At 39.8% G+C, this 12,689-nt stretch overlaps 1 protein-coding gene across 1 annotated transcript; it reads right to left on the reverse strand.

The window, feature by feature from the left end:
- Window positions 1–10,408: 10,408 nt before the first annotated feature.
- On the reverse strand, window positions 10,409–11,231 carry Smp_172770 (hypothetical protein; the record flags this gene model as incomplete). Its single annotated transcript, XM_018793497.1, has 1 exon — window positions 10,409–11,231. One exon carries the CDS (start codon window positions 11,229–11,231, stop codon window positions 10,941–10,943), a length of 291 nt encoding a protein of 96 aa, XP_018648003.1. The 3' UTR covers window positions 10,409–10,940.
- Between the last annotated feature and the right edge of the window lie 1,458 nt (window positions 11,232–12,689).

Here is a 12,689-nt window from a genome sequence, read left to right on the forward strand (position 1 = left end):
GTATATCATATTTTCAGTAACAAAGCTTTTGCAATAGATCGATAGTATCTCTGACTAGGTCCAGGGTTGTCAAGTGCCTGGGTCTCATAATCTTTTCGAAATCATTACTGATATTCACTACTACTGGGTACTTAGTATGTTTGACTCGTTGACGGTATATTGTAGGCGGCCTGCTTAAACATCTGGGCCACCTGTTTTCCCGTCATCTATATATTTCAACAAGTTATCTAATATTGTTTGTTTTAATACATCATTATGGCTATTAAGCGCACAACCTATTCCGGTGCGTTTCTGAAAACTGCACAACCTTTCGCTGTAAAGGTTACAAAAGGCCTAATCAGAGATGTCGTGTTTGCTGGGTACATGCAGCAAAAGGAATATACATTATTCATATGTCGATTGACTGAACTGCTGACATCCAACTAGCGATCACTGAATGTTTATCATCAGGAGCAACGAAGAAATAAGAAACGTAAACATGTTGAAATACTTTATGCTGAGAATTCCATTTTGTACCAAATAATATAATATTGAATAAAGCTAATAATAATAATAATATGTGGTCACCCACCATACTTAAGAAAATAACAGATCGGAGATCGTTTCCTTTCAATGATCCCGATGACATCAAAAATGGCATTTATAACTGTTCCTATAGGAATGAACATACGAACAGTTAAGGTTCCAGGTGGCAGCAACACTTGTTTTAATAGAAAAACTTTGATTTGCTATATCTACATAATAATACTCAAAACAAAACAGATTGCCTGAAGGCATACATTGACTTGAAAAGCAGCGGTAAAAACCGAGAAGACAAGTCTAATTGAAAGAAAAATTGCGCCAACATTAAACATATTACATTAGCTACGAAATTTCAGCAGACTGAAATATTAAATTATGCAGCTACATAAAAGCAAAAGCGGAAACAAACGCAGAACAGGAAAGGACGGCCGCCATTGCTTACAAAGATGGAGAAATGATAATCCTCACTTTATTCTGATTGGCTGCCAAGTATACTGCTGCAATTACAAAAAAGAGTTCAGAATAATTGCAGCCGTATCTGTCTCGTGAGTAAACATAACGACTTGATTGAGGTGCTTTTCAGAATATCCAGATATGTGCTACTTGCAAAACTTTCAGAGACATTGCATGAGTCAATAATCTAAGTTAACTATAGTTATAATCACAGCGAGATGTCATGAGAAACGGGATTACTTGGAACAAAACGCAGATTTTTTTAATCTAAAGTCTCATCAAAATTGGAATGACTAACTTCCATGTTTAAAACGATTCAAGCTATGCAAAAACTATATGTCAGTTACATATATTGTTGTTTATTTTAGGCTTTAATGATGTTAACAACCAATTCAATGGCATTTGAATATAATGTCTTGCCAAACTATGACTGTAGATATGTGTCTGATGAAACACTTTAGTTTCTCGAAATAAAGTGTGTTTGAAATTATTGAATACCAAATAGTTAGTCCGGAGCACAATGAGACTTCGATTAGCTCAAATGGTCACGGCTTCGTGCTGAAACTTCGGAAATCGCCTCTCGAAGCTAGTTACTAAAAAATCTTTACAATTTTCAGTATTTATTTAAAGGTCTCTCTCGCAGGGAAAACACTTTCTTATTTACTCAAACATATTTTCTTAGAATTCTGTTTATTTACTATCAATGTATGCACCCGTTGTTCATTTTCCTAATGATTTGTCTAAAATAAGCTTTACTGGCTACTCTAAATCGATATTTCATCGACAATCTGATAGAATTGATGACACATTATTCTGAGGTATACCGCGCAAATACAATATGATAAAACTGGCCTGAGTTTGTCGTACTGTTCCATTGGATACCCGATCAGTGTGCTTAACACAGAGATCACGTTATATCAGTTACACATATCACGACCAAGAACAAAGGATCAAAGTAATGGTAGAAGATACTCGTAAGTTACTAGTATTTGATCACAGATGTCTTAGAAATGTTGCCATTGAGGATACGACTAGTATTCTAACTTTACAATTAGCTACCAGTAGCACTCGCGAAGTCTGTCGTTGGGATTTGCTGGAAGAACGCTAACTTCTGCGCCGGGAAAGATATATTTGATACGTTACCAATATATCGAGAGGCGTTCGTTCTTAACTGACTATTGAAACGTAGGAGCTGTGTCCCACGCCGAGTTGCAACGTGATCTGGTACGGATGCATGACCGAAAGCCTTCAGTTAAACAAGTCCACTTAAACAACGTGGTCAGCATCCAATGTCGAACACTTAGAAAGCTATTGATTTTGGGGAATTATTTACAGCTACAGATCACTCCCCCCTAGTGAGGTAGTGATGTCCCTAAGACGTGATCAGCCAGAAGTTTAAACTCAACGAGTTTGTCGTTGGTAAACACTCTTCTGATAGCTTGCTTCGTTTAGCAGCGTCTGGTCGTCTTTCCTTAAACTAAGGGACCATGAGGTACAACATAACAATCAAGAGATAAAATACAATGAGAATTTCGGTTCCTTGGGAAACTTCGTCGTTCCTTTCCAGCCGTCCTGGAAAAAAGAAAAGATAGAACGTGTGAGTGCGTGTCGAAAATACACTCGTACTTGCGTAAGGACACAAGATGAGCGGGAAAAAAAATAAACTAATACACTTGCAAACAGCGTAAAAGCGATCGGAAAGAAAAAAGGTTTTTTTGGTTTTATATATATATAAAAAAATATAAATACGCTCAAAAAAAATAAAATGTTTTGTTATTTTTGAATAAATAAAAAAATGAGCATATTAAAAAAAGTTTTTATAACAAACAATGAAAAGGGAATTCAACATAAAGCTTGTGTCCTACGTGCAATATTCGTTAAGATGTTCTGGAAATCTTACTCTTCTTCCAGAACGCGTTGTTTTAGGTTTATCTATCGACGTTGACGAAGTATCAAGTTGTGTGTCGGCTGTCGTGTAGGGTACTACAAGTGTCGGAGCCGTGTCGTACGATTGTACCGAAGGAAATTCGACGTACCTAGGGTTTCCTTCTAAGTACGCTGCTTTTAAGCGATCGATACTGATGCTATCGTTCGTGCCGTTCTTATCGACTACATAGTACTTGGGTTCGCGTTGAAGAACTTTGAAGGGTCCTTCGTATGCTGATTCGAGAGGTCGTCGATGTGAGTCTCGACGAACGAAGACGTGTGAACTATGTCGTAATTCAGGTTGAACGAAAACATCAGTTGATTGAGGTCGAGTGTGAGCAGGTTTAACTGAACGCATAGCGTTTGTAAGCTTACTCGTGTAAGAGTTTAGATCCATGTTCAATGAAGAAGCTGAAGGATCCACGAATTCTCCTGGGAGTCGGAGTGTCGTTCCGTAAACGAGTTGAGATGCAGTGTATCCAATGTCAGCTTTCACTGCATTGCGGATACCTAGCAAGACGAGTGGAAACGCGTCTGTCCACTGTGAAACGTTTGCAGCTGATAATGAAGCTTTAAGTTGTCTATGAAAACGTTCTACCAACCCGTTTGCCTGTGGGTGGTAGGCGGTCGTTCGGAAGCGCGTGATTCCTAATAGTGAGGTCAGACAACGGAAAAGTGCAGTTTCGAACTGGCATCCGCGGTCCGTAGTGATCGTGGAAGGGCAGCCGAAATTTGCTACCCATCGTTCGATGAAAGCGCGAGCCACACTTTCAGCAGTAATGTCCTTAATCGGTACTGCTTCTGGCCATCGAGTTAAACGGTCTACGCATGTTAAGAGATATGAGTATCCGTTTGAATCGGGTAAGAGTCCTACCAAATTTAGATGAACGTGGTCGAAACGAGCGTCAGGGGTTTTGAAAGAGCCTAAGGGACATTTGTTGTGCCTTATGACCTTAGATTTCTGACAGCTTACACAGGAGCGTGCCCACTCCTTCACGTCTTTATTCATGCCAGGCCGGCAAAACCGTTCGGCTATAAGTTTGACTGTTGCACGAGCACCTGGGTGAGAAAGATTGTGCAACGTATTGAAGACCTTGCGTCGATAATGTTTTGGTACTATTGGACGATCCCTACCTGTAGATGTGTCGCAAAGTAAGGTTTCCTCACCTGTTTCCATCTGTTGAATACGCAGTTTAAGAGTTGTCGAGGATAACTCATGCTGAAGATCAATGTCTTCTTTTTGAAGCTGAGCGAGTTTAAGAAGGTCGATTCCTTGGAAACGGTTCAAGGAACTTATTCGAGACAAGGCGTCTGCGACTACATTGTTTGCTCCAGAAATGTGTTGTATGTCTGAAGTAAACTGTGAAATGTAGTCGAGTTGTCGAGACTCTCGCGGTGAGTAATTGTCTGAAGATGAACTTAAAGAGAAGGTAAGAGGTTTGTGATCGGTAAAAAGTGTGAATTCTCTTCCTTCGATGGAATGTTGGTAATGCCGTACAGCACAATACATAGCTAGGAGTTCCCTACCGAACGTGCTGTACCTAGATTCCGTGTCTAGCAACCGTCTCGAGAAAAATCCTAAAGGTTGCCACGAGTTGTTAACCCATTGTTGTAAGACTGCTCCGATTGCTGAGTCGGATGCGTCTACGGCGATACTAATGGGCGCTTGAGTGTCTTGATGCGCAAGCAGGGTTGTCTTAGCGATGTGTTCCTTAACTGTGGAGAATGCTTTACGCGCTGTGTCGTCTAAACTAATTGATTTAGCATTTCCACGAAGTTGATCGGTTAACGGTTTCATAAGGGACGCGCATTTATGTATGAACCGTCTGTAGAAACTTACAAGGCCGTTGAAAGTTCGCAATTGCTTGATCGTGGTCGGTTCTGGGTAATCCAGAATGGCCGCCATTTTGCTTCTAAGGGGTCGGATGCCTTAGGCATCAATAGTGTGTCCCAAGAAGTATAAGGAGTTGGTTCCGGTTCGGCACTCCTGAATGTTTACAGTAATGCCATGCCTTTGGAGTCGATCGAAAACAATGTCCAGGTGCTTGAGATGTGATTCTCTGTCCGGACTTGCTATTAGACAGTCATCAACATACGCATGTACGAAGTTGAGACCTCGGAAGACGTCGTCTATAAACCTTTGTAAGGTTTGAGCCGCATTTCTCAAACCAAAAGGCATTCGCAAGAATTCGTAAAGACCGGAAGAAGTGATGATGGCGGTTTTAGGAATGTCGTCGGTTGCCATCGGTATTTGGTTATGGGCCTTAACTAAGTCGATTTTCGAAAAAACAGTTGTACCTTTCAAGGTAGCTGTCAAATCGTGAATATGAGGCAACGGGTAACGATCGGGAATGGTTTTAGCATTCAGACGCCGATAATCACCAGTTGGCCGCCAATCGTTGCAGTCTTTTTTAGGGACCATGTGCAATGGAGATGACCATGGACTATTTGATGGTCGAATTATCCCTAAGCCTATCATATGGTCGAATCCGTTTTTGGCTAACCTAAGCTTTTCGGGAGCGAGTCGACGGGCTTTCGAGAATACAGGTGGTCCTGTAGTCGAGATGTCATGTGTAACATTGCCGGTTACACAAGGCAATTTCGATTGCGGTTGGTATATCCCGGGGTATTTGTCGAGTAGTGAATGGTACAGGGTGTCTATGGTGTGCTTAATTGTGATTGGGGATAACCTGCAACCCGAAAAAGGAGTTACGCAAAGGGATAACTTAGTGTTTCCGTCTATTAGCTTTCTTGAGCGAGTGTCGATTAGTAGATTGTGGTATTGTAACAGGTCTATACCAATGATTGGCATAGAGACATCTGCAACCACGAAAATCCAGTGAATGGGTTTGCGTAAACCCACGTTAAGGTAGACGTACCTTTTATCGTAAGTAGCGATCGACTTTCTGTTTGCCGCCTGTAAACTGAAAACAGACTCGCGAAGTCTGTCGTTGGGATTTGCTGGAAGAACGCTAACTTCTGCGCCGGTGTCGACGAGGTAGCGAACTTTCGTAGTCACATCCGTGACGTATAACAGACGGCTGTGTTCGCCGGCTACGGCTGCCGTTAACGCGTGCCGGCTTGAAAGTTTCCCGAAGTCTTATTCGTGTCAGTCGCCTTGGACTTCGGGTAATTGCAGGGCTGCCTGCATTTTCTAGAGGATTTACCGTACTGGTTGTGATACCAGCACCAGTCGGGGTTTTCTGTCTCTCGTGGTCAAGAGACAGATCTCTTACGTGAAACGCTCCTACGCGAGGATTTTGACCGACTACGGTCATTACGAACTCTAAGATATCTTGTAAGCGTGTGACATAGTTCGGCCATGTCAGTCGAGGTCGATTGGGGTTTTTCTTTGATAGTAAAAACCTCGGCCTTAGAAAATTTCGTGATTTCCAAGATTCGATCGGCAGATGCAGCTAGTTCATCTATGGCATTGTTTTGAAATGAAACAAGCACTGCCTGCACCTGTTGAGGGAGTTTAGACAAGAAAAGTTGTCTAAATAGGCCATCATCGAAAGTTCGTTGGCCGATGACTTCTCTCATTCTAAGCAACATGTCCGCCGCAGAACCATGTTGTAAGTCGATATTGTTAAGGAGTTGGTCTAACCGTTGTCGATCAGTTAGGTCTCCGCGTTTTAAAATCGATAGTTTGAGCGTTTCGTAAGGTTCGGGAACATCACTAGTAAACATACTAGGTGTTACGTACCTGTTAAACTCGCGCGGTAACGCCTTAACTACCGCGAGGAAACGTGTGCGCGAGTCCGTGATTCCGTGCATGCAAAAATCGGCTTCTGCATAGCAGAACCAAGACTCGATATTGTTGGGCCAAAATGGCGTTAACTGAATCGAAATAGGGGGAATAGACTTTAACTTAAAAACCTTGGGTGAGTGTTCCGTCATAGTAATATAGATAACGAAAAATGTCTAATTAAAATATATCCGGAAAAAAAAATTCGCGAAAAAAAGTATATCACAATATATAAAATTCAAATAAAGAATAACAATAATAATATTCCAAAGTGGAACAGACTCACAGTATATTGACTTGGTGTACCAGATCACGTCGGTCTCACCAATGATGATGCAACGGATGTTCTAGTTTTACAACTAGCTACCAGTAGCACCTTCTATATTCGATCGTGCCCAGTCAGATAGAAATCAGAAGTCAGACGAGAAGAGGCAGGAAAGATATATTTGATTCGTTACCAATATATCGAGGACCTTTTCTATAAGCTGGCTAATGAAACGTAGGAGCTGTGTCCCACGCCGTGTTGCAACGTGGTCTGGTACGGATGCATGACCGAAAGCCTTCAGTTAAACAAGTCCACTTAAACAACATGGTCAGCATCCAATGTCGAACACTTAATGAGCTATTGATTTTGGGGAATTATTTACAACTACAAAACTATTAATCACGGAATTTCTATTACCTTATGTAATTTCGGACAGGTCTCAAATTTGTCTTAACCGATAAGTTGACAGCTGCAGACCACCAAAGTTGATTATCTATGTCGAATGATTGGAGTTAGACGGGAACGGTGTGACGAACCAGCTAACTTCGAAGCATCTAACGTGGATTACCCCTTCGATGTATTAAAGCACTATGACTGCTTTGAAGACTGTATAACACAAAGGGGGTGATTACGTAAATATACTAGTAAGAATGAGTACAGAGACGTTAATGAGACAACCACCTAACGGGCCGGTCCATGGCGTATGATTTACTGATGCGCGTTTGTTGACCTTGACTTTAACAGGGATAGATCGTCTGTTCGATATTCAGTGACCCAACTGACGGATTCAGTGACATTTCACCTCCAATATCAGTGCACGTTCGTCCCTTATCATACGTCGTTACGTTGGCATCATCTTCGTTACTTAAATTCCTAGAACTTCGACCAATAAAACTTGCTCCACAGGAGCAGTCGAACTGATAAATACAAAATGAAGTGGTCATTCTAGGGACTTCATCTTTAAGCCTCGGTGTCACCATTGGACGCGTAGAAAACACCAAACGTAGTTCACCTGCGTTGAAAGATTTCTGGACAGATCTGAGTAAGTATTTCGCTGGCTGCATCCCCCCTGAATTGTAGGCGCATGAACAAGGACTTCTTCTTGACCGTTTGGAATTCGCCTATTTTCACTTTAAAGATCATATATTTAATTATAAATTTTCTGGGATACCCGTTCTCCCTTAGAGCACTATGCAATGTGTTTAGCTCATTGTCAACTACATCCGCCGAACATATAGTGCGTATTCGATAGCTAAGGGTTTTGATTAGGTTTCGTTTGTACTGTAGAGGTACAAAGCTAAGGAAGTGTGTATACTGTCCAGTCCAAGTACTTTTTCTGTTCATGTTTCTTCTTAACGATCCATCAGATCTCTTAGTTAAGAGGACGTCTAAAAAGGCTAATCGGCCATCACTCTCTTCCTCCGATGTAAACTGGATGGCTGGATGCACTTCGTTAAATTGCCTAAGCACATCATGTTGTGAAATATTATCTTTACACAGGATGAATGTGTCATCCATATATCTGCAGTAAAATTTGAATTCTTGAATAATCTTTTTCAGATGACCGTTCTCTAATTTAGCTAGAAATATATCAGCGAATTGTAATTGCACTATCATATCTCTCTCACCCTATCTGACCCATATTTATATTCTGATCACAGATCTTAAATTTTCACTTTACGTATATACAGATTCAAGTTAACATTCTATATGAGTCATATCAACATTAACAATTTTATTCTATTTGATTTGACATTCCTAAATTTACATGCATTAAACTATGTACTTTGCCTTTAACCTGGCCAATTTTTCGGATTATTAATTTGGATATATAATTGTAGAACCTGAAGAGAATTTATCGAAAAGAATATTCTTCGTTCAAATATTAGTCTTTTAATATGATTGGTATCCATTTTAATTCTTTGGTTTTGTATAATATATTTTTACTCTATACTGACTGTTTACTGATTGGCTAATATTTCTCAAGATTCGTTCAAAGGTCGTCCATAAATTGAAGTCTCGCCGAACTCTAAAAAACAAACCGACTTTTTAAACAATAGTAAAACTGAAGCTTACAAATTCCCTTCTGAAGAATCGCTTTGAAATACATAAAGTGCTATCGAACACGTAATTCATTGTGTGATATTAAAAGTGCCCAACACAACGTATCAAACAACCACTTTATTTCCAACCGATACTAAAGATAATGTACCAACACGATTATTGAGTAAAGCTGATTTGACCAATTTACGCTTCGTCAGTGGTTTAAGATTACTTACTTACTTAAGATAACTGGCAATAAACCTAAATGAGCTTAGCTTAGAACTTTATAACTGTATGTTGATACTAACAATTGCATTTTAGCTTCTAACGGCCGCCAAATGCCCTGAAACGACCGAGAGGGGGGAGAATCCGCTCTCCCTCTCGAAATGCTTTCTCACATGGCCACGCGTATATAGCTTCTGCCACGGAAGTCCTACTCACTACCTTCTCGCACCAGGGTATTGTTTACAAAATTGAGAGGACGAAAAGCGAATGTCCGGCGCTCTCACCGGGTTGGTGGACACGGAGGGTCCACCTAGGGGAGTTGGAAAACCCTGATTCCAAACCAGTGGTGCACATGGGCTCCAGTATCCTCAGGGAACAAATGGCGTATGAATCAATCGTTGGTCACCGGCTACCATGGGATTGAATCTCCTCACGATGCTCCACTGCGTTGTGGATCAGATTTTTAGGTCGAAGGCTCCGGGTGTGGTCCCCTGAGAAAACCATCTGCTTCAGTTTGAGCACCTGAGCAGTATAACAGCCCTCACACAAATCAAATGAGATTTGTGCGGTGCATATATATCTGGTGCCCTATTGTACCAATATTTGTGTTTAAATAAATAAATGACAACATCTGGTGCATTACCGATCATCATCAACTACAAGTTAGTTAGGTACTAATGGAAATATGAACAATTGAACTGACACAATGTATTCCCCCCCCAAAATACACTCGCGAGCCATTTATTATAGATGGGAGATGTGGAAATGGGAATGTTTGGAAAATACTTCACGATGAACTAGTTTATATGTTTTCAAAGGTATTTGTATTAAAACTGACCTACAACATTTCGACGTTGTTCTAATTGAAAGTGCCTATTTGAACTATTAACTAATGACATATCTTTTCCTGTTCTTAGGTTACAGTGGATTAAGCACCAACTTACTACACAATTTTGTAATAAAGATATCTTAGTTCTGCATATATTATGACTTATTATTTATGTTGGGGCGTGATCCCGTATTTTGTGCGTATAATTTCAAAGTCTAAATCATACAGATATACTGGTGTCTTTTAACAAGGGTTCTAATAGCTAGTTAGGGGAACAGATTAAAATATCGCGTAGACAACCTATCGTTTCGACAAAAAATATGATCTCATTCGAATATCTAATATTTTGGAGACAAAAATTGAAACTTTATTGCTTTTATTTCAAAAATTTAGAACTCCAGTACATTTTTATTAGATGCCAATTGGGTGAAAATAAAGGAATGAGTCGACGAAAAAGTGCCGTGATTAATACCAACATGTGTTATTCACCAGGAAACTATCCGCCGGTTAAAATAACTAAGTAGAAGTTTCATCAAGTTTGTAGGACAAATTCGACTCAAATAAGATGGTCAATTGGTACAAATTAGTTTAATGACTGACTCACCAAATATACAAAGTGAGTTGGTATGTAGGTTACCTATAAAAAATTACTACAATAATGAATGATCTAGGCCCAACATATATCATCACTAATGTTTATCAGTAGTGTATAAGAAAATAAGTAAAATGCGCTATAATAACTCTGTACAAAAAAATAATAATATATAGTTATTATGAGAAAATTGAGAATCCCCACAAATATTTAATGCCCAGTCATCCAGGATTACCGATTCTTGTATTTAAATCATCTTCATAAAACTGTAAACGGGAAAAAAACATTTTGGATGTTTAACGTGTCAAATAATTATTTATGAACAAATTAGCGTGGATTAAGATACTTCGATTCTTAGATTTTCATCACACTTATTCGTGAGTTTTGTGATGTGATGATTTAACTTAGGATGTGCTTGCTTACAGACCATATGGTTTGTGTTGAGGTTAGTGACCTTAAAAGTAATTGGAAGGAATCTTTGGAGTGGTTGGCACTCTTCAATCAGAAGTAACTTTATGAGGGAACTGATGACTCCGATGTTACTCAATAACAACTCCAGAGGCGAAACAACTGAACTACTTAGACCAAAACCGATTGTTTGTACGTCTGAGAGTCCCCTACTGATCATTTTGTGAGTAGTGACCAATATCAACTGCCTACAGAGAAGAGGAGTAAGAAGCCTTGAATAGCTAGCTGAAACCCAAACTCTCCCTAACCAATACGATTTTCTCACGAAAAATGTCCTAAGGAAATATTGTGATAAGGCATAAACAGTAATTTGTTAGCAGCCACCAGCATAGCCTGGATTAGTGCACAGATGTTGGGGAATGTGCCATGGCCAATCAAAGAATCTATAATAACTGTAGAGCAATTTAAAATTAGGGTGATATATTATAATAAGCCAAACAAACTCGTTTATCGCTAGTGAAGTGGAAGTTGAGGACTGTTAGCTTAGTGGATGATATTATCGAGGTGATACTTTAATGATGAAAACAATCATGATGGCCTTAAGTGACGATTTACGGAAAACAACGAAAGAACTAAGATATTATGAGATTCAGAACATCAAGTTAAGGGACTACGCTTTTTTTTATTGATTTATTGAAATCTTAACACAGACTGAAGAAAATATAAGACGACTTCCAAGATATATTTCGTTTGTATTTCTATTTATTTATCTTAGAGTATGGCTCATTCTGCACAAGCAGTCAAACTGTGGGGACGAAAGCAATCAAAACGATCAACAGTTACCTATAATCACATAAGAAGAAGCGACATAAATTCATTTTACTACTTTGTTTCTTCATAACCGTGGAAACGCATTACATTATCCATTACTATTTGAGGATAAATCGAAGACCTTGTGAGCGCTCTTCACTCGAACACTAGTAGCCGAGTCAGAGCTTATGGTGAACTGTCACTTGATTTCGCGACCTCAAGTGGTGTCCGGTAAGACTGTCCACTATTTCCATTTCTGTTCAACTTCATCATGGACCTACTGCTGGAAATAACGTTCTCGTCGACTAAATTTTCGGACATTGATTTCCTGCCAGGAGGTCCACTTATTGACTTAGAATACGCAGATGACATAGTCCTGTTTGGTGAAGACGCTGATAAGATGTAGAGTCTTTTGGTAGTACTGAGCAATAATACTAGGATGTTTAGGATGCGTTCCCCCCTCTAAATGCAAGTTGTTGCTCCAATACTGACCTGCGTCAACACCTGAACTAAGGATAAGGAGTGAAGTAATCAAACGCGTCGACAACTTCATTTATCTTGGAAGTCTGACCAGCCCTAATGGGATGGTGTCTGACGGAATCTCTACACGGGTCCAGAAAGCTTGTTTGGTTTTTGCCAACTTACGTCATCTTGTTCACAACAAAATCGCTCGCTTACCGCTCATTCTGGAGCGCATATATAGACTCAGATCATGCTCTAGTACGAACACGTCTAGTTATGTGCATTATTGGAAGTATCAAAGCCATATCATTAAGATACCTTCGAGTTCGACTTGATGAAGAAAAAGTCAAGAATATATTTCAGGAACAACTAGTGGAGTTGGTCATCCTTGAAAGTAATATCCACC

Source organism: Schistosoma mansoni, chromosome 1, assembly GCF_000237925.1.
Source record: "Schistosoma mansoni strain Puerto Rico chromosome 1, complete genome".
NCBI lineage: Eukaryota > Metazoa > Platyhelminthes > Trematoda > Strigeidida > Schistosomatidae > Schistosoma > Schistosoma mansoni.